The 21,044-nt window shown below is 53.4% G+C and overlaps 1 protein-coding gene across 2 annotated transcripts in view; it reads right to left on the bottom strand.

The window, feature by feature from the left end:
* Nucleotides 1-21,044, bottom strand: part of DNAH2 (dynein axonemal heavy chain 2) — a 137,516-nt gene that overhangs the window by 58,937 nt on the left and 57,535 nt on the right. For both annotated transcript variants that reach the window (XM_083580733.1, XM_083580734.1), the window contains exons 21-35: nt 15,284-15,484; nt 15,027-15,183; nt 14,520-14,694; nt 12,477-12,640; nt 12,174-12,335; nt 11,102-11,205; nt 10,380-10,536; nt 9,932-10,014; nt 9,221-9,401; nt 6,715-6,853; nt 5,098-5,315; nt 4,542-4,640; nt 3,815-3,940; nt 2,553-2,663; nt 1,197-1,385 (exon numbers count right to left, since the gene is read on the bottom strand). In XM_083580733.1, coding sequence (XP_083436859.1) covers nt 1,197-1,385; nt 2,553-2,663; nt 3,815-3,940; nt 4,542-4,640; nt 5,098-5,315; nt 6,715-6,853; nt 9,221-9,401; nt 9,932-10,014; nt 10,380-10,536; nt 11,102-11,205; nt 12,174-12,335; nt 12,477-12,640; nt 14,520-14,694; nt 15,027-15,183; nt 15,284-15,484 — 2,266 coding nt within the window. The remainder of the gene's footprint in view (nt 1-1,196; nt 1,386-2,552; nt 2,664-3,814; nt 3,941-4,541; nt 4,641-5,097; nt 5,316-6,714; nt 6,854-9,220; nt 9,402-9,931; nt 10,015-10,379; nt 10,537-11,101; nt 11,206-12,173; nt 12,336-12,476; nt 12,641-14,519; nt 14,695-15,026; nt 15,184-15,283; nt 15,485-21,044) is intronic.

Below are 21,044 nucleotides of genomic sequence, written 5' to 3'. Positions count from 1 at the left end.
TCTGGAGGGCACCAGGCTGGGGCAGGCGGAGCAAAGCCATCATGGTTAGGTAAAGGTAAAGGGACCCCTGACCATTAGGTCCAGTCATGGACGACTCTGGGGTTGCGGTGCTCATCTTGCTTTATTGGCCAAGGGAGCCGGCATACAGCTTCCGGGTCATGTGGCCAGCAGGACTAAGCCACTTCTGGTGAACCAGAGCAGCGCATGGAAACGCCGTTTTCCTTCCCGCCGGAGCGGTACCTATTTATCTACTTGCACTTTGACGTGCTTTTGAACTGCTAGGTTAGCAGGAGCAGGGACCGAGCAACAGGAGCTCACCCCTTCGCGGGGATTCGAACTGCCGACCTTCTGATCGGCAAGTCCTAGGCTCTGTGGTTTAACCCACAGCACCACCCGCGTCCCACCGAGTAGGACTTAGTTGGGCACAATTCCCTGCAAGAGTGGAGAGGAGGGCTTCCCTGCCATCATGGTTAGTAGGCATCAATAGTCCTCTCCTCTATGAACTTATCTAATCCTGCTTCTTCTGGCACTCTAGGCCCTCCACCATTGCCTCCAGCTCCTCTAGTCCTGGCTGCCTTGCTCTGGACTTGACCCCTGCTGTGTTTTGGACCCAGGCACTTCCTGTGGTCTCAACTTGGACTGACAGCCAGCTCTCCCCTCCTCACACCAGCTCCTGGAACTCTGTGAGGACCCGGCTTCTCCTGAGGGCAAGCACAAAAGCAAGGGAGGCTGCACAAGGCCATATTGGTAGCCAGGGTCAGTGCAGAGGGCAGCCCCCAGCAGCCTCCCCGCCTGCCTCCTAGACGCCGTGCCGCTTAGATGTGGAGGCCTGAACGTGCAGAGGATGCAGACCAAAAGTCTGCTGCTTCCATTTGAGCTCCAAACCAATCCAAGCGATCTGGCTGCCACCCGCTGGGTGAGAAAAGAGGCGAGAGACACACACGCAGGCTCCAGCCTAGGCTCAGACCCTCCCCAAGAACAGTTTTTCCTGCGCTTCCGCACCACAAACAGCAGAGGGAAACGGCACTCAAGGATGGGCGCAGAGCTAACCGGGCTGGGAACTGTTAGCTGTCCAGAGGAGGGTGGCAGCGGCGGCTCACCACTGGCACACGGTAAATATGCATCTCTCTCTCTGTCCCTGCTCACCCACTGCACCACCCAGCCTCCCCCCAGCCCATGTCAGCTGCCCTCCTCACCTTCTCCCAGTAGAGGCGAAGCTGGCTCAGCCACTCAAAGGACGTCACGTCGATCAGGCCACTCTTGTAGAGCCTCTCAATGACATCCCGGGCGTGGACCTCCACCGTCACCAGCGCCACAATCTTCAGGCGCATGATCTTCGTCAGGTTGCCTCGAATGGCCTCCGAATACTTGTTCAGCATGGACACCTGCGCGGGGAGCAAGGGCCTGATTGTGGCGGGCAAAATGGAGCTTCCGTATTTGGTTGGGCCAGGAAACCATGGAGGAGGGTTGCCCGTCTCTGTGGCCTGCCCGTGATCCTTTACAGAAGGATCTGGCCGGCTGGAGATGGAGGCAGGGCCCCAAACGTGGGAGCCCAAAGGTCCCCACACCCTCCAACATCCCTCAGATGGAAATGGAGACATATTCCACATTGGTGTCATCGTGCCCCAAATGTCTCCTCCTCAGAGGCTGGGGCAGGGATGCAGATGCAGCAGCCAAGAGAAGCAAGCCGTAATGGCCGCTCTGCAACCCTGAGACCCTTCGCAGCCATGGCAGCAGCCTCATGGGCAGCCCCCCCCCCCCCGCTTTCTTTATGGGAGACGGACCAAGCAGCAGGGAAATGGTGGAAAACTTTCTTAGGTGCATTAAAGTGACCTGGATCTTGTTTTCATGAATACGGGAAGTGATGCCATATTGAGTGGGGGGGGGGGAGTGGGAGGCACAGATCTAAGAAATGCGCTAGAGGGACACCCGGATATGAAGTTCCAATAACACATTACGTGCTATACTGAAGGGAAGGCCCCTTGGGAATCCGGGACTCTGCGTGAAAAAGCAAGAAGCTGTGATGGCTTAAAGGCTTTTGTAATGAACCTGGCATTTTCAGGGCGTCTCCACCTTCCGAGCCACTGGGACCCTCCCTGGGGTCAAACTCCTCTCAGGGTCCCAGATTCCCATACCCCAATCCACTAGGAACTTCTCCTGAAGTGGGCACCTCCAACACGCTGATCTCCTCCTTGTCACCTGACAGCTCTCTAGGGTAACTCCGTGACTCCCCCCCCCCAGGTGCTATTGGGTCTCCTAACCCCTACTAGCTCCAGCCAGCATGGCCAATGCTCAGGAGTAACTGATGGGAGATGCAGACCGGCAGCATCACCTAGAGGGTCCCTCGAAGGGCCACCCCGTCCAAAGCACTGGATAGCCAGAGAGCAAAAGACAGCACGTCCCTCGGACTTGGGTTCCCTAGACACACCTCCCACAGAGAAGCAGATCTTGTCAGCCTCCCAACTTAGGGGACACAGGTGCCCACATGTGCTCATCTGTGGGTGCCTTGACCCACATGCAGGAATGGGTAGATCTGCCAGCCCCTGTCTCACCTGCTTCTTTTTCATGGCTTTGAGGTATTTCTTGTCCCCTCGGTCCTTGCAGGTGGCCAAGCACTTGCTAACGTCTGCCGTCCACTGGATCTGGCTAGCGGTGATCACCATCTGCAAGGAGAGGATTCTGGGTAAGCATGGAGGGGCTGCCAGTTTGGGGGAGAAAGCATCTGCAAGCAAACCCTGGGCCCAATTTTTTCAGTGCCAGAACTTTCGCTAGGCACTCAGGAGTGGGTGCTTATACTTCTGGGTTGGTTCACTCATCATCACAGGCAACTGGAATCTCCGATTCACCCGCAAACGTGCATTTAAAGGGGCAGGGGGAAAACGTCCTGTTTGTCAGTACAACTTAGAAGAGGGAGAGAAAGAGTTCCTGGGGTCACTAATTAGCATGGAGTAGTACTGAGTATGATTACTGTTATTAAATCTACTGCCCACCGTTCATCAGCAGGTCCCAGGGCTGGTGATATCAATTTAAAATTCAGTATGAAAAACAATTAGCATGAATGACAGTTGCAAGAATAAGGGTGTGCCCTAAAAGCACACACCCCTTAGGCGTCAAAGGCCAGGCCAGAATCTGTGCCCAAGGCACAGTCTAATAGAGTCATAGACATGGAACTGTGCACTTGGAAAGGTCATCTGGTCCAAACCCCTAGACTGCAGGAGTCACAGATTCCCCGACAGCCAGCCATCCTCTGTGGAAAAACCTGCAATAAAGGAGAGTCCACCCCCTTCCAAGGTTGTCTGTTCCACTATTGCTTTGGTGCCGGCTAAGTCCTCAGCGTGACCACCCCATCCCTCTCCATATTCTGGCCTTGTCCAGAGCCGCCTTTCCCATACGGCTTAGTGGTTCGTTGCGCCAGGGCGCCGGCCTCTCAGGGGCGCCCCAGCGAGTGGGGGAGCTGCGCGGCTTTGCTGGCGGCCTCCCCTTTCCCTGCACGTCCACCAGCTGCGCCCCGTCAAACATATGGCTGGCGGGCGTGCAGCTTGCCTCCCAAGCCTGCACGGGAGGAAAGCGATCCCTGCAGAGGCTTAGAATAGAAGCTGCGCCCCCTTTATGGCTGGAGAGTGCGCAGCTTCCCTCCCAAGCCTCTGCGGGGATTGCTCTCCCACAGTGGCATGGGGGAGAGTTGCGCACACACACCCATGGCTGGCAGTGCGCAGCTTCGAGCCCCCCCATCCGTGGTAATTTGGGGGCGCTGAGCGGATATTTGCACCCCGGGGCCGCATCTGCTAAAGACGGCCCTGGCCTTGTTCATCACCTGTCCAGGCCACTCCTTCACCCACTTGTCCCTCTTGGTCAGCATCTTCTTCAAGGCGAGGCGGCAGTTCCTCAGCACCTCCCGCAGGGTCCAGCGCATGGCCCGTTCCACGTCACACAGCCACTCCTGCAAGGTCAACGATCCCCAGCTAGTCCGTTCTGAGGGCAGACTAGCAGGGCTGGCGTCCAGGCTTGCTGCGTGCGAGCATCACAACTTTATTGCACAAAGGCACAAGGGGAGAAACGCCGAAGGGATCCCTGGCTCCCAAAAAGGTAGCAATGGCTCTCTCGACACATTATTCCACCCTCGTCGCGCTGAACCCGACACAGGGTCTCAGAAAGCAGAGAAAGCCGCAAGGGTGGCAGCAGAGGGAGTGGGAGAGGCAGGGGTTCAGAGGGCTACGTGGAGAGGCTAGAGATGGCCTCTATTGAGACATAGCAGCAGAGGACCAGGAAGGGGACCCGAGCTAGACACTGCTCAACTAACCCCAACTCAGGGAGTGTGAGCAGTCTCGGGAGAGAGACCAGGTGTAGTGAGGCCTCATTTAGCACCTGCCCATCAGTACTGGGTTCCTGATGCCTGCAGCGCTTAATAATAATAATAATAATAATTTATTATTTATACCCTGCCCATCTGGCTGGGTTTCCCCAGCATGGCACTGCAGTTCCTTTCCACAGTCAGGGAGAGAGCCAGGATGGTGCTGAGCAGAAGGCCGGAAAGGACTCACCTCGACGGGTCCCTCCAGCAGCACTGAGTGCGTGAAATCTATGTACTCGCCATCCAGAGAGAACATGCCCAAGGCTTCGGATCGGTTGGTATTGCCAATCTAAGGGGGAAAGAAAGAGCTAAGGTTTTCGTCCCAGTCACTGGTGGGTTTCTTTCCCACCAAGAGAGAGCCCAGGATGGAAAATAAGGTGTTAGTTAAATGGAATGTTAAGAGATTAGGATTTGCTGGATAAACAATTTGAACTAGAAAACAAGAAGGGGAGGTATGAGGAAGTCAAGGAAATATGTTATTGAAAATTGATATTGAAATTGATTTGTTTTTAATATTTTTTTTTCTTTTTCTTTTTTGTTTGTATAAAATTGAAAACTCTAATAAATATTTATAAAAAAAAAAAGAAAGAGCCCAGGATGAGGAGAACGCCAGCTGCCCATTAGCCACAATATTTAGCAGAAAGAAGAAAAGGCACTGGGGAAGAAGCAAAGTGGGCCTTGCTGTGGGGCTGGGGGCAGTCGCTGGCAGTCAAGGGGGCTGGTATGTGGGGGGGGCGTGTCCCTGCCTTCTGCATCTTGAGGCACTTGATGTTGTCGAAGCACTTCTTGAGGTGGGGCTGGACGGCTTCCGGGTTGCGCGACTGGCCCAAGATCTCCAACAGGTCGTCGTTGGAGAGGAAGTAGAAGCGGGGGAAGACGTGGCGCTTGGTCTCCAGGTACATGTCGAGGGACTTCTGGATCTCTTCCAGAGCACTGTTCATTTCCACCAGCTTGTCCAACAGTCCTGTGGCAGAGGGAGCATCACAAAACAGTCACAAATGGCCCCGCTGCCCCTGGAAAAGAAACCCACCCACTTAGGCCTATCCGCACATCTTCTGCAGGTGCTGAAGTGCCCATGCTGCAGCAATAATAATAATAATAATAATAATAATAATAATAATAATAATAATATATTATTTATACCCCGCACATCTGGCTAGGTTTCCCCCGCCACTCTGGGTGGCTCCCAACACAATATTAAAAACACATTAAAACATCAAACATTAAAAACTTCCCTAAACAGGGCTGCCTTCAGATGTCTTCTAAAAGTCAGAGAGTTATTTCCTTGACATCTGAAGGGAGGGCGTTCCACAGGGCGGGCGCCACTACCGAGAAGGTCCTCTGCCTGGTTCCCTGCAACCTCACTTCTCGTAGGGAGGGAACCACTAGAAGGCTCTTGGAGCTGGACCTCAGTGCCTGGCTGAATGATGGGGGTGGAGACGCTCCTTCAGGTATACTGGGCCTTTGAGGCCGTTTAGGGCTTTCAAGGTCAGCACCAACACTTTGAATGTAGGAGCCAATGTAGGTCTTTCAGGACCGGTGTTATGTGGTCTCAGCAGCCGCTCCCAGTCACCAGTCCAGCTGCCACATTCTGGACTAGTTGTAGTTTCCGGGTCACCTTCAAAGGTAGCCCCACGTAGAGCACATTGCAGTAGTCCAAGCGGGAGACAACTAGCAAGGTCCTGTGTGGCCTGTCCCCTACTTCCCTGACCCTTGTCACAGTTAATCGCACTGCACCAAACAGGACTGCCCGTCATAGCTGTCAACCTTCAATTTTGGGGGGGGGGAAATTCCCTTATTCCAGCGCTGCTTCCCGCTGCTATCCCAGATTATTAGATATCCCGTAGACTGTCCCCGGGACAGGTGAGGCTGCTGATCCCTTATTTTCAAATCTGAAAGTTGAGAGCTATGCTGCCCATCACAAACATATCATAGAATTACAGAGTTCGAAGGGAGCCCCAAGGGTCATCAACTCCTTTCAATACAGGAATCACAACTAAATCGCTGACAGATGAAACACCTCTAGCAAAGGAGAGCCCATCCCCTTATGAGGCAGTCCGTTCTGCTGTTGAATGGCTCTTGCTGCCAGAAAGCTCTTCCTAATGTTTCATAGGAAGCTGCCTTAAACCATCTGGGCCCATCTAGTCCAGTGCTGCTGCCTCTGGCTGGCAGCTGCTCTCTCAGGTCTCTGGCAGTGAGAGAGACTTCTCTCGTCACCTGTCACTTGAGGCTATTGTGTTGGGCTGAACCTGGGGCCTCCTTCCTGCAAATCAGGAGGGCACAGCCCCACCCCTGAGTTTTTGTCACCTTCCCCCTTGCTTCTCCTTGCATCCCCTCCCGCTAAGCAGCAGCAGCAGCAGCACCTGGGTAATGTGTGGCACGCAGAGCATTGTTGTCCTTCACAAAGCGGTCCATGATGGTCTTCCAGCTGCTGTTGATGCGGTCAAAGGAGGATGACTCACCGGGCAGCTGCTTGCGGATGTCTTCCCCCAAGAAGATGTTCTGGGAAAGGGAGGCGGGAGGAGGAAGAGGGTGAGGATGAGGCACGAATCGCTGGGATCACCTGTAATTTTGAGGGTGGAGGCCACCAGGCACTGCCCGCCTTGCCTACAGTAGCAGCACAGAGGATCTGAGAGGCTCTTGGGGAGACCTCCTTGGAGGAAGAGGCCTGGGACCCCAGGGCAGTCGAGGACTTGGAAGAAGTTGCAAAGGTCTCTTTTTTATCATGTAAGGTTTTTTTGTAATACAGTAAGGTACAGGGATGCGGGTGGCGCTGTGGGTTAAACCACAGAGCCTAGGACTTGCCGATCAGAAGGTCGGCAGTTTGAATCCCCGCGACGGGGTGAGCTCCTGTTGCTCGGTCCCTGCTCCTGCCAACCTAGCAGTAGTAAAGCACGTCAAAGTGCAAGTAGATAAATAGGTATCACTCCAGCGGGAAGGTAAACGGCATTTCCATGCGCTGCTCTGGTTCGCCAGAAGCGGCTTAGTCATGCTGGCCACATGACCCGGAAGCTGCATGCCGGCTCCCTTGGCCAGTAAAGCGAGATGAGCGCCGCAACCTCAGAGTCGGTCACAACTGGACCTAATGGTTGGGGTCCCTTTACCTTTAAGGTACAGTAAACTAATATAAATTTAAAAAAAACAGCTCCAAGAAGTATAAAATAGAATAAGCAGAACACAGAGTTCCATCTTAACCCTTAGCACCCACAGAGAGCTCCTCCTGGCTCTGACCCCAGATATTCCTTTCTTCTTTCAGATCTCTCCTGGAATCTTTCCTTTCTCCTCCCAGCCTCTCACCCTGGAAGACCAACATTTCCCTGCCTCCCACCCGGGGTCCTCCATCAATCATCTACGCCCCCATGAGTATGCAATCTCTGGACCTCAATAAAGGCTCCGAGTGGAGGACACCAAAGAAAAAAAGAGAAGAAAACAAAGAGAGGCAAGAACAACAAAAGGAGAGGAAGGGAAAGAGTAAAGGAAAGAGAAAGAAGCACAAAGAAGAAAGGAAAGAGAGAAAGAGAAAAGTGGAGAAAAACAGAAAAAGGAAGAGAAACAATAAAGATAAAGAGGGCTTCTGATTTTCCATCTGCTGGTTATATTACAAAAAGAAGAAAACAAGACATTCAGTCTATGATAACCATCAATCCTTTCCACTTCCTGTTAAACATTATTTCTTTTAAGTCAAAGTGTCTCAAAATCATTCATTTCTTTTCCCCGCGAAAAGTCCAAGCGGGGTTCTTGAATTGTTATTATTATTGGTAAATGCCAACCATGTTTTTTCTTCAATATCAACTTTACTTCCATTAATTGCCACCACCATTCCTCCATACTGAGTAACAGTAAATTCTTCCGCAAAGGTCCCAAGGCAACCAGAAGTGCCTTGGCTTGTGGAAGTTTCATGTGGCAGGCCCCTGCAACAACCCCTCCCACCACCTCCAGAGCCCTGCCTTCATCCTGAACTCTCTCCCTTCACCCCTGCAAAGGCAGCAGGGTACCCTAGGAAGCTCAGAGTCAGTGTAGGAGGGCTTGTTGGGTTGCCAGGAGTCTCCTTGGGAGCAGGAGTCTACTCAAGGAGGGAGAAGATCCAGAAAATGACCAGGAAGACAAGAAGATATTAAGTCACCCGGAGTCCTCTGGACCAATGGAGGTGTGAATTTACAGAGCTGGCTGGGCCTCCTTCAAAAGGGTGCCACATTTTCTGTGCAGCAGGATCCAGTGCAACATGTCCTGAGGATTGTGGGTAATTCCCCCCTCTCTCAGATTCTGTTTAAAATGTTACCCTTGCTTTCTGATTGAAAGAGAGACTGGTCATAGCAGCACAAAGGAAGGACCTGCTTCTTTCTCTTTCTGTGGGAGATGCAGAATAGCCATCACTGAAACCCTCTAATGCTCCTCCTCTGATCTGCTCATAATTAATGCTAGCTCAGAGGCCTGTCTGAGCTACTTGTTGCCCAAAGAGAGAGAGAGAGAGAGAGAGAGAGAGAGGGAGAGAGAGAGAGAGAGAGAGAGAGTTTCTCATTTCCATCAGTAAAGCCCCCAAGTGCCTGTTGCTCAGGGGCGGAAGAAGGGGGATGCGGTGGGGGCGATCTGTCCCGGATGTCACCACTGAGGGGGGTGACAAAATGCTGGGCAGCACTCACTGCAGGGCCTGCAGCGCACCCGAGCCACACATCTCTCCTGGGAAAGACGTGGTGGCTTGGGTGCACGCAGGCTCCGCGCTGCCCAAATGGTCCGCCTGCTGCCTCCCCCCCAGCTGTAGAGCGGCTGAGTGGGAGGAGGCAAGCAGACCCCCTATGGGCACCCAAGCAGCTTCCTCTGCCGCTGCTGTTGCTACCACCTTTTCTGCCTTCTGGAGAAAGCGAGCCTCACCTCCAAGTACATCCACTGTCGCTGGACCGTCAGCAGCATCTCAATCACCTCCAGGATGAGCGAGAGGCAGCGCTCCCAGCGGTCCACATCCTTCTCAAAGGGCTTCACGAAGCGCGAGGCCTTCATGGTGGATAAGGCCACCTGATTGTCATCCAGAGCCTGGAAGACGTCTTCGGTTCCTCTGCAGAAATAGGGAGCACGTGAGCACAGGCTTTTGCAGGCAGGGCCCAAAGTCTGGAACCCTTGTAAGGTCAGAGCACGCATGCAAGATCAGAATCCCTCTCTGGCTTCTGGCTGGGCTGGAATGTACACCAAAATAACTAGACTGACAAACCCCACTTTAGACAGTGTCTGGACCACAAGCTCCTAAATCTCCCGGGTCGTTTTATTTATTTATCCTTCAGAAAAACTGTGCTCTGCCCTTCCACCGCAGCAGTAATGATTGTGGAAGCTTGCAACAATAAAAATATTAACGAGAGCATTAAAAAAATTAACAAAAATAAGGCAACCACAAAATTTTCAAATCAGGGATATGGACAGCAGACAAAAACCTAAAAAAGAGGGGACCAAATGTTTGAAGCTATTCAGCCCAACTGGACAGATGCTGGCCAGAGCCCATGACAGAAATGCAACCTGGGTCTTGCTATGGCATGTGCCGCCATCCTGGGTGAAGGGGCCACCCTTTTTTTACACCCCCTGCACTGGGCCTACCTGACACGGTGGTGTCCCTTGTCCTTGTACGGCACGATGTCCAAAGTGGTGGCGTCCCAGGTCTTGGCAATGTTTGCAAGAGCCTGCAGGGAAGGCAACGAAGGCCAATTGCCAATGCTGAGAGAGAGAGAGACTGGAGGCTGGGCACCCGGTGGCTAAAGCAGCAGCAGGACCACTTCCCCAAGCCACACCCACCTGAGCTTATGTATGATGTCAGGCGGGATACAGTAAAAAAAAAGTGACTCCCTGCCATTTACAGGCATTTTGAGCAAAGGGAAATGGCGACCAGGTGACCGGCAGGTGGGTGGTAAAGGAGGCCAGGAGCTGGTCTGATCCAGTTCCCCACCCCTGCTCAATGTGGGGATGAAGTGGGGCCCCTGCAAGTGATGCTCAAGGCATCCTTTCTTCCGAGGAAGTTGGGGCAGGGCCCCAGAGCAGCCGACGCTACCTGCTCAATGGCCAGCTCCTTGGTGGCCGAGGAAGAGATCTCGCCAATCTTTTCCACGTGCTTATCGAGACCAAGCTCAATGATGTTCTCCAGCCTGAAATCCTCGGCATCCTGGTCAAACGCCCTGAGGACCAGGTCCTTCACCTGTTCCCAGTGCCTGCAGGGAACCAGAACAGGCCAGTCAGAGGGTCTCTCTCTTTTCTGGGTGAAGAGCTGAGCACTTCAGCACCAAGAAGAATCTTTCCTATGCCTTTGAACCCTGGCTATTCATGGGCAGTCTGGGGAACCTTTCCTCTTGGCCAGACAATTCCCAGCGTCTCCACCGCCCTGGTCTCTGCCCACGTTGCTTTGTTGATGAGAAGATAGGCCAGTGCCCCAGGCCCAAGGACACCTGAAAATCATTATCAGAAATCATGGGGTAGGTGCCAGGAGCCCCTGCAACCACCAGGTGTGCAAGACCTAAAATATATCCAGGACGGCCTGTTCCACAGTGCTGTGGAGTAACATTGCCTTCATGGGAAGCAGGGCTCTTCTCAGCTCACAAACGACATCCTAAATCTATGATCGGAGCTTAGACGACGTCTGTAGGAGGTATACCATTCATTGTGGCCTTGGTCATGTCACGGAGGGGTCTCCATGGTCCACCCTTCTTTTTCAGCTCCATAGGATCCTTATTAACCTTCCCCAAAAGGAACAGCCTAGCCAGTAAGCGAACTGCCTACCTCTCTCGCAAAGCCGGGTTCCTGAGGTCTGTGATTAAGGGCATGGTCTTCTTAAACTGCTCGATCTTCGACTTGGAGGTCTCAATGATCTCCCAGTTCCGATCCTAAAGTCAGAAAACAGTCAGCGGGAGATTATAACCACTGTGGAGGGCTGAAAAACATCTGCTGCCGTAACCCTGTCATATTATTACTATTATTATTATTATTATTATTATTATTATTATTATTATTATTATCATCATCAGAACTAATATTGGGATTGCAGGCAACTGCCAATGGGCCCTTCAGCACTCATCTTGCTGCGCCTGCCTCCTCTCCCAAGAAGACAGAATCCAGGCCACCCACTGCAGCAATTATTGATGCCTCCACCTTTAATCCTGGGAGACTGCTTGTCAGGGACCGTGCCAAGGAGGGCTGCACAGATGAGGAATGGTGGGAGCCCCCCTCTCCCCCTGGTCCTGATCAGGATCCTGAATCTTCCCAGGAGCAGTGGGGCAGTATAGATTTGAACCACTGGTTCACAGAGGGACATAGTTCAGAGGACAAAAGTTAGGAAGAACAGGGTGGTGAACAGCTAGGAGAAGAAGAACCGGAAGAGAGAGAGAGAGAGTTAACAGACACCAGTTCGCTGGAAAGGGTCCAACCGATCAGTCCAAGGTCACGGAGATTAGATAAGGTAGCTGCACAGAATGCACAGTGGTTGCGAGATCAGGTTGAAAGACGAGGAAGTGACTCGGGAGACTCGGGGGGGGGGGGAGTGGGTGTAAACCTTAAGTGGGAGCACCTTTACTCCGAAAATGGACTCTTTGTTCTTCCGCTGTGATCATTGAAATCTCTTTAAATGGTAAGAGACTATATTTGCTTTGTTCTGCTTATCCATGGCCAAAGGGAGGGGGGAAGCCACTTCCCCGAAGCCTGACATTGCTTTTCTTAGGATGGAAGCACAGAAGGAAAATTAGCCAATCCTGCGAAATGCCCTTTTGAGTCCCCAATCGGAAAATGACCTCCAGTGGCCCTGAGAAGGGCCAGCTGGGCATCGTCGCAGGGACGCGACCCATGCTTTGCCCCTTACCTTAAGCTCTTTGCTCAGCTTGTTCAGCTTGCGGAAAAGTGCGAATGCTATGTTCTCCATCACTTCCGTCTTCAGAGTCTTGAAACTCACTACCTTCCACTCGTTCCAGTGGACCTCCCACTCCTTGGTGATCTCCCACACTTGCTGGATGTAATCCAACTCCTGCAGGGGGCGCAGAAGAGAGGTCAGCGACGGCAAGCTCCCCCGCAGGCCTACCCCAGAATTCGGCTTCCTTCTTTCTGGTGCAGGAAGTGGAGGACGGGCCGGTCAAGACAAGCTCCCTCCCTGCAGAGCCAATCCTACCCTCTCCAGCTTCTGAAGGTCCTTGGAGGCCGGCTGGTCGATCTTAAAGATGCCCAGGTTAGAACGAAGGGTGTTCTCCTCCTCCTTCATCTGGGCCAGCAGCCGCCTCATTTCAGCGATCTGCTCCAGGGCAGCATCGGCGGACAAGGCGCTGGTGAAAGGACCTAGCATGGGAGGAGAGAGAGAAGTCAATAACCCCAAGCCCTTTTCCTCCTCCCTGCCCTCTCTGGTTGGCCGTCCAGTTGGATAAGGAGTCTGGAGGAAGGCGATGATAGGCGAAGGCAGCAGCGCTCAGTTCTGGAGTCAAGTGCTGCAGTTCTGATTCCTGGATTTAAAACTATGAAAAGCTGACCACGGTGAATGTATTGATCCATGAACCACCTCACAGCTACAGGGGAACCCTAGCTCCACAGGCCACAATGAATTTTATCCTGAATGCCACTAGCGGTGGTGAAGTCCCCTATGAAGGGCAGACTAAGTCAGCCTGGCCAGGGCAGGGGCAGAGAAGGGCATTGAATGAGAAGGACAGAGACCTGGTTACAGGTGTGCTAGGACGTCAGTCCCACTGAGGACAGAGGCTTACTCCCGCCATAGAATTGTACAGCTGGAAGTTTGGGTGCAGTGTGAACAATGGTTTGAATGACACAGTGCTTGGGCTCATGTTTTAAGTTAGCACACCCCCTACATCTGGATGTTCCAAGATAAGAGAGCAGGTGCACTGGGTTATCACAGCAACACCAGCAAGGTCGAGTGTGCGGCTTGATGACTCATTCGCCTTCCCATTTCAGGAATGCTTTCGTTATGCAAAGTCCTGTCCTGATGCATGCCCATGTCTCGTCCTGTTTGCTGTCAGGGTCTGACTCTCAATGTGCGAGAGTCAAGGGAAGAGGCTGCGGGTTTTACACAGCAGCGATAGCTAGCATGGCGATAGTGTTAGCGAATCTCTCTGTACATGCGCATCTTTACTTCAAAGACCAGAAGTACTGTATACAGTCCATAGGAGCGTTTAGCTTTGTCTTATGTCTGGAGACGATAAAGACTTTGTTACTTTATGGGAGAGAAGTTTCCCCCTTAACTGGGGACTTAGGCAAAAGCCGTTCTGCTGGGAGCAGGAAATCTCTGAAGACTCGGCTGGGCTCCACATACATCCCACGGGTTGAGGTGTGGTGAGCTACTGACTGAATTCCACAAGTCTCCAACAGGAAGCAACGCCAAGGGTCATCTAGTCCAACCCCTTGCGATGCAGGAAACAGTGTTAAAGAACCCCAAACAGATGGCCACCCAACCACTGTTTAAAAACCTCCAGGGAAGGAGAGCCCACCACCTTCTGAGGGAATCCGTTCCATTGTTGAGCAGCTCTCACTGCACATGTAACTACATGCAGGTTTGCACCTTCCTTCTCTAGATTCCTTCCAGGAGGAGGAGAATCTGCATCTCACATACAAACACACACACACACACACACACATACCCGGTCTGTCTGGTCCTTAGCTACTGTGGCTGCTTTTGCAATTGGCTCACAAGATGGCTGCTGCTGCCACAGCCAATGGTAAGCCACTTCCTTGCAAAGGCAGCTTCAGTGGCTGGGGATCAGGCAGCAGGCAGGACGGAGGCTTCTCCTTCCTGGAGAACAGTATGAACTTGCTGCACAGTAATCCCAAGGGGGGTTTACTTCCAAGTAAATGTACAAAGGATCAGGCCAGAAGCCTCCCTTGTGGCGCCCGCAGATGGGAGCCAGGAGGCACATTTACCAGACGCAGCGCTGGCTGCAGACCTCCTGTTAAGAGTTTAAGACGCCTGTAAAAACAGCAGGAGCCAGATTTCCATCGAGCCTGGGCTGCTTTACAGATTCTTCCGAGGCCTTTAAAACAAGCAAAGCCCAGGCTGAGGTTTCACACAATCGACCAAAGGGGAGGGGGTGGGATTCTTTGACTTGCAAAGGAAAAGGTGCCCTTGGCTGTATAAAGACCTGGCCACCAAGGAGGGAAAGGGGGTGGGTGGGACAGAGAGAGAGAGACTGGGCTCCCCCCTGCAGCCATTCACCATTGGTGCCAAAGTCTTGCAGGAGAGTCTGGGCCTTCTTCTTGAAGTCGTCCGCGCAGTGGATGAGGCCCGTCTTGAACTTCTCCTTGTGCTTCTTCAGCATGGCTTCGCTGTCCAGGATGCACTGCTGGAAAGCCAGCCACTCTGAGTTCAGCTCCCCCAGAAGCTGCAGCACCTGGAAGCGAGAGGGGAGGAAGAGGAGGAGGAGAAGGCAGAGGTCAGAGGAAGGGGAGCAGAGGCACTCGAGAGAAGAGAGAAGCATGACCCCCCCCCAAAACAGCTGCTCTCTTGCTCTGCCTGTCCGCCACCACGCCTGCCACCCTCATCCCAGAGATCAATCAGATTTGTGGCTGCCTCTTGCCCTCAGCAGGGCGCGTAACTTAATTCCGAGAGCGTCTACCTCAGCAGAAAAGGAGAACATTATGCTCAGGACCACTTTGGCAGGGAAAGAGGGAAGAGGAGGAGGTGGCCGCCCTGCTCCTGCCGCCGCCAGAAAGCCCCTCGCACCTCTTCCTCCACTGCAACCTCGTACTTCTCGAGGATGGCAAACTGCTCGTGGATGGGGGGGATCTGCCCCTCGACCTTGGGCAGGTCGTTCTGGAGGGTCTCGTGCAGCTGCAGGCTCCGGCTGAGCTCCTCCAGGGTCTGCGGAGGACGGCTGACGCTGTGCGGGGGGCAAAGGGGGTCCAGTCAGAGGGAGGATCCAGAGGCCAGGGCAGGGAACACTTCCGGGGGGGGGGGGGCAGGGAGGGCTGAGGACTCACTCGGCGGCGTTGTCCTGGAGGTAGGCATACAGCTCCCGCAGGCGGCTGGTGGCCATCTCATTCAGTAGGTTGGTGAGCTTGTGCTGCCACTCGTTGCAATGCTGGACCACGGCGGACTTCAGGTGGGAGCAGTCCAGGAGCACAAACTGGATGCTGAGCACCGTCTCCTCCTTCTGGACGTTGTTGGCCACCTCCATGTACCTGCAGGGGCCATACAAGCATAGTAAGAAAGGCGGGAGGGCTGTGCCTGGAGACCTCGGCCCCATCCTATCCCACCCCGCTCCTTCCAGAGGCTCCAGCTTTGTGATAGAGGAACCACTGTCAGACAGCGACATGCAGGGGAGCCCTCTGCATGCTGCTGAACTGTAACTCCCAATTCCCAGCAGCTGTGACGTAAGAACCAACAACAACAACAATTTATTTATTTATACCCCACCCATCTGGGTGGACTTCCCCAGCCACTCTGGGTGGCTCCCAACACAATATTAAAAACACGTTGAAACATCAAACATTTAAAACTTCCCTAAACAGGGCTGCCTTCAGATATCTTCTAAAAGGCAGGTAGTTGTTTATTTCCTTGACATCTGGTGGGAGGGAGTTCCACAGGGCAGGTGCCACTACTGAGAAGGCCCTCTGCCTGGTTCCCTGTAACTTGGCTTCTCACAGCGAGGGAACCGCCAGAAGGTCCTCGGAGCTGGATCTCAGTGTCCGAGCTGAATGATGGGGGTGGAGACGCTCCAGGTATACTAGACTGAGGCCGTTTGGGGCTTAAAGGTCAGCACTTTGAATTGGATGGAAGGTGTAATTCTGTAGTGCCACAAGTTTCCAGCAGAGGGGCTGACAACTCAAGGGTAGCTGGAGAGAGGGGTGGGGCCTTTTGCCTTTCTGTGGATGGCGGGACCCCAGTCAGAGGCAAATTGATCAGACCGAAAGGTCAAAGCAGCCACCTGGGAATGGAGGAAGGTGCCTTACCCCTAGTGAGCCGGTTAGGGTCCACCTAGTTTAGTACTGTCTACACGTCTCCCAGGTTTCAGGCAGGGGTGGAATCTGGGACCTTCTGCAGGCAAAGATGGGCTCTCTTTCCCCAAGCTCAGCCTCCTGCTCCCCCCCCCCCACAGCCAACCAGAGGCCCCGTTGGGAAGCCCGCAAGAGGGCCTGCAGGCAGGAGCTCTCTCCCCTTCCGTTGCACCTCGGCAACTGGTATTCAGAGGAGGTCGGCACGCCGCCTCTGCACTCAAAAGCCCGCCTGCGCTGCAGGAAAAAGGGGCTTTTGCAAAGCTGCTTGACATTCCGATGAAGTTTGCCGAACTCCTGAACAGCAGATGCTCTGGTGTCACAGTAATGAATCTAACTTACCTAGGCGTAACCTACATAGATTATAGCCAGATTCTTTAATACATCACATCCATCTAATCTGCAATCTCACCTCACCTAGACTCTAAATAGGGTATCATTTGACCCAGATCTAAATATCCCAAGATTAATTCGCTGCTTCGCGTTCCTGGCTAGCTAGTTGGAAGAGGCTGGGGGACGGGATGGAATATCTGGATATGCCTTGTGGGGGGGATGGTGATTTTGGGCAAAAGCATGCATTCACCCTCATGCAAGGCTATTCATGATGCATATTCTGTGAAAGGAAGACAGACCGCTGTCTGGACCTCGCAAGGTGCAAAGTGGCCCTCGGACCACATCCGGCCTTGTTCCTGGGCTGCGCAATGGGAACGGCCACTTGGGGGAGGGAGAAGCAGATTCCCCCCGTGCGATTTGTTAATTGAAACAGAGCTTTCCTTCCTATCTTCCTGACTCATCGAAGCAAGGAAGGCCAGCAGGTGGAGAATTGTTTCGGGCCCCAAGGGATCTTATTAAGTCTTCCTGTTTCATTTATTAATTCCCTGTCAACGGGTCACCGGGAACACAAAGCCAAACTCTATTAACAGGGAGAGGGAGGAAACAAACACAATTGGGGCCTCCAAAGAGACAAATGGGGGCAATGGCAGCGCTTGGGGCCTGGCAGAGACGGATCGGGCGGAGGGGAGCCTTTGCGCCGCTCCCTCATTACGGGGCCCAAATTCGCCTCCGTCCCACGCAGGGCCCGTAAATTAGGCGTGTCAGATGCGCTGAGTCAGGAGAACACAGCAGGGGAGGGCTGGGGGGGGTGGGAGAGAGAAAAGAGACGGGAGAGATTTATCCTGCCGCAAGGAAGGCCTGGCTCCTCTCAGCCGCTGCCACTTCTCCACAGCCTCGGCCCCCTGGCTTTGCCATCTGTGGGGATAAAACATGGCAGAAGAGGCTCTCCTGACAGTGACTCATGGGCTGCTGTACTAACTTCCCATCAAAAGTGTGGTGGTTGGGGTTTTTTTTAGGGGGGGTCGCTTTCTTTATTTTTTTGCTTGTTGCCTTTAATCTGGGAATTCGGCTACTGAAGTACGCCGGAGATCACGGAGGCATCAAAAGCTCGTAAAACATGCTGTAAACGAAAAAGTTCAAAAGGCAAACGGCAGCTGCTTTGAAGAGGCCTCCGCCAGAGCCGCCAGCCCCAGGGACCCCCTTGACCTGCCCGTGACACCGGGCCAGTGGAGGACGCCGCTTTTAAGCTCCGTCTTCCTTGCTTTTTTTGAACTATGGCAAGCCTCGAACCACCGAGGAGATGGAGGCTGCCTGGCGTCCTCTCCCTGCCTCCCATCTCCCTCTCGAGAGAAAGAGGCAAACCCCGGAGGGGTGGGAGGAAAGCGGAGTCTCTCTCTCGCTGCCTCCCTCCAAAGCACTCAACATGCTTGTTCAATAAATTATTAAAAGATTAAAGGATCAGGGATGGAATCCTTCCGTTTATCCCTCTCGCGTGTACACACGGATCGCTCTCGGCCAGGATGCCTTCATCTCACAAGGCCTTGACCGGGTTCGGAGGAGGAGGAAGAGGGAGGCAAGGAGGCAGTCTCGCCAACTTCCCTGCCCGAGCTGGGGAAAGGACCCGAAGGCGAGGGGCCGGAGGAGATGCCTTGCTGTGTCCATCAGGCAAAAAAGAAAAGGAAGGCGGCAGGAAGGAAATCGAACTTCTCCAAGTGGTGGAGAGCAGGCAAGCCTCCGCATGCATACCAAAGGCAGGGGGCTAAGTAAATAGTCCAAACTCCGCCTGATGAGCTCAACATGTCTCAGACCACCCCTCGTCTTTCTTCCCAAGCCCGCCCGCTTCCCTCTTCCACGGACAACGTTCCCATCCACCCTGCTGAGCAGGCATGTGACCTCTGGGTGATTTATCTTGGACGCATCTCTCTCCTTTCTCCTCCACATTCGGTCCACAGCCAAGTCGTGTCGCTTCCCCCTTTAGCACTGTGAAAATGCAGTCCTCTCTCTCTCTCTCTCTCTCTCTCTCTCTCTCTCTCTCTCTCTCTCTCTCTGATCACTCTGCGAAATTCTGGAGCACGCCCTGGCCATCTCTCACCTGGACACAGCAACCTTCTCCTCTCGGTTCTTCCTCTCATTCCCCTTGATCCCCTCACCTCCATCCAATGGTCTGCAGCCAAAGCCACTGGTCTCTGTCATTACTCTGATCAGACAATGACCCTCCTGAAATCCCTACAGCCAAGACTGACCCTCCCAATAGGCAAAGTGAGGCAGGCACCTCTGGCGGCAATTGCTGAGAGGTGTGGAATGGTACCCACTCCACCCCAGCTAGCCTGATGCCTCTGTTGTAGGACACCACCACTGCTCCTGTAAGGTTCAGCTTCTAGTTTGGTTGGTTTATGTACATGGAAAGTGGGGGGGGGGCAGGTAGCATCTTCATATCCTTTGTCTTGGACCAGCCCTTCCTACACCGGCTTCCTGCCCGCTCTCCAAATCAGCACAAGCATCTTGCCCTGACCTTCGAGCCCCTCTGTGACCTCGCTCCTCTCATCTCTCTGCTCTCAGATCCCAACTCGCCCCACACGCCCTGCTTGTGACCCTCATCCCATCAGCCTCCACCATCCAAAGCCCTCCAGTTCTCTCGCTGACTCTTTCAGCTGCTTCCTGAAACGCCAGCACGACACCCTAATTTCTCTCCCCAAACCCAATTCCTGTTAATCCTTTGGCACAAAGCCCCTAGTTCCCATGCTCTGTTGTAGCAAAGCCTGAGCGTGCAAAGCTGAAGCCACGTCTTATTTCTCTGTTTACCTCTTCCCTCCTAGATTTATAGAATTGGAAGGGACCTCAGGGTCATCTAGTCCAACCCCCTGCAATGCAGGAATCACAGTTGAAGACTCCCTGACAGGTGGCCATCCAACCTCTGTTTAAAAACCTCCGATGGGGGGGGGGGGGTCAACCACCTGGCCAAGGTGTTGAACGGCTCTTGCCATCAGAAGGTTCTTCCTGATGCTTAGTCAGAATCTCCTTCCTTGCTCTGTCTTCTGCATGAGAGCCTTTTAGAAGATGGCTCTCCGATCACCTCTCCAAGCTAAATATACCCAACCCCCTTGACCATTCCTCTTGTCCCTCCTATGTCAATTTTTAGACTGCAAGCTCTTTGGGGCAAGGACCCTTTTCCCCATTCAGCAAAGCACCAGGCTCACGGATGGTGCTAGATAACACATAAAAGTGATGAACAATGAATCACGGAAAACTCAGTTTCGTGCCGCCCCCCACCCCAATAAGGGCACCAGATGGACTGTGCCTGCCTCTCGTCCCGAGGAGGGGGCACCCACCAAGGGCAGAGGCTGTCTGCCCCAGCAAGGAGGATTTTTACAGCCCCTGAGCCAAGCTGTCTGGCTCCTCTCGCAAGGCCAGCCCCGCCGGGCAGCGTCTCCGAGGGCGGCCTGGGCTTCCAAGCCTATTTGCTGAGTCTCCTGCAGCAGCTGGATCTTGTTTACAAAGCTCTTAATGTGACGTCTCCAGGGGGAGAGCTGTACAAACATCCAACTTGCACTCAGACTCTCTGTATTTCTCTCCCCGGTTTGGGTTTCTTAAAATCACTTTTGACATTTGCATGGAAACAGGTTTTCTTCTTCCTGCTGCTCATTCCCCCAAAAGCCATCACTCAGGCTGCACTGAATTGCAGCCTCCTCTGGGGAAGGGGAAGGGGAGTTTCTGAGCAGCACACAGCGGTGTTCGACAAGAGTTTGCAATGTAAAGGGGAAACAGACTGCCCTCCCCGGCTTGGGCAGCAGGGAAAACACTGCGGGGGGTTCTGATCCACAAACCTTTGCATGTACACAGAGGGTCGAACGGCGCCTCCAGGGTGCAACTGCCTTATCTTCACTTGGGGCAGCCCCACCACAAGTCCCAAATGCCAAAGCCCAAAGCTACCCTGTAGGACAGCTTCCTATCTCGCTGTCTTGTCAGCATGTGCTGATGGGGAAGGGCTGTAGCTCAGTGAGGTGAGAAGAGCCTCTGCTTTGCATGCAGAAGGTCCCAGGTTCAATTCCAGCAACGTTCCCAGGTACAGCTGGGAGAAATGTCCTGCCTGAAGCCCAGGAGAGACACTGCTGCCAGACAGCACAGATAGTGAGCAAGATGGGCCAGCAGTCTGACTAACTATAAGGGACCTTCCTATGTTCCCATCGTGCAACTTTGTGCTACGTCCATCTAGTCCAACCACCAGCAATGAGCAATCTCAACTGAAGCATCCATGACAGACGGCCATCCAACCTCTGCCTAAAAACCTCCAAGGAAGAAGAGTCCACCGCCTCCCGAGGGAGTCTGTTCCACTGTCAAAACAGATCTTACTGCCACAAAGTTCTTCCTGATGGTTAGTGGGACTCTCCTTCCTTGTAACTTGGAGCCATTGGTT

This window comes from Podarcis filfolensis (genome assembly GCF_964270895.1).
Source record: "Podarcis filfolensis genome assembly, chromosome: 13".
In the NCBI taxonomy this organism is placed as follows: Eukaryota; Metazoa; Chordata; class Lepidosauria; order Squamata; family Lacertidae; genus Podarcis; species Podarcis filfolensis.
The sequence above is the reverse complement of the archived record's forward strand: the minus strand, read 5'-3'. Positions and strand labels throughout refer to the sequence as shown.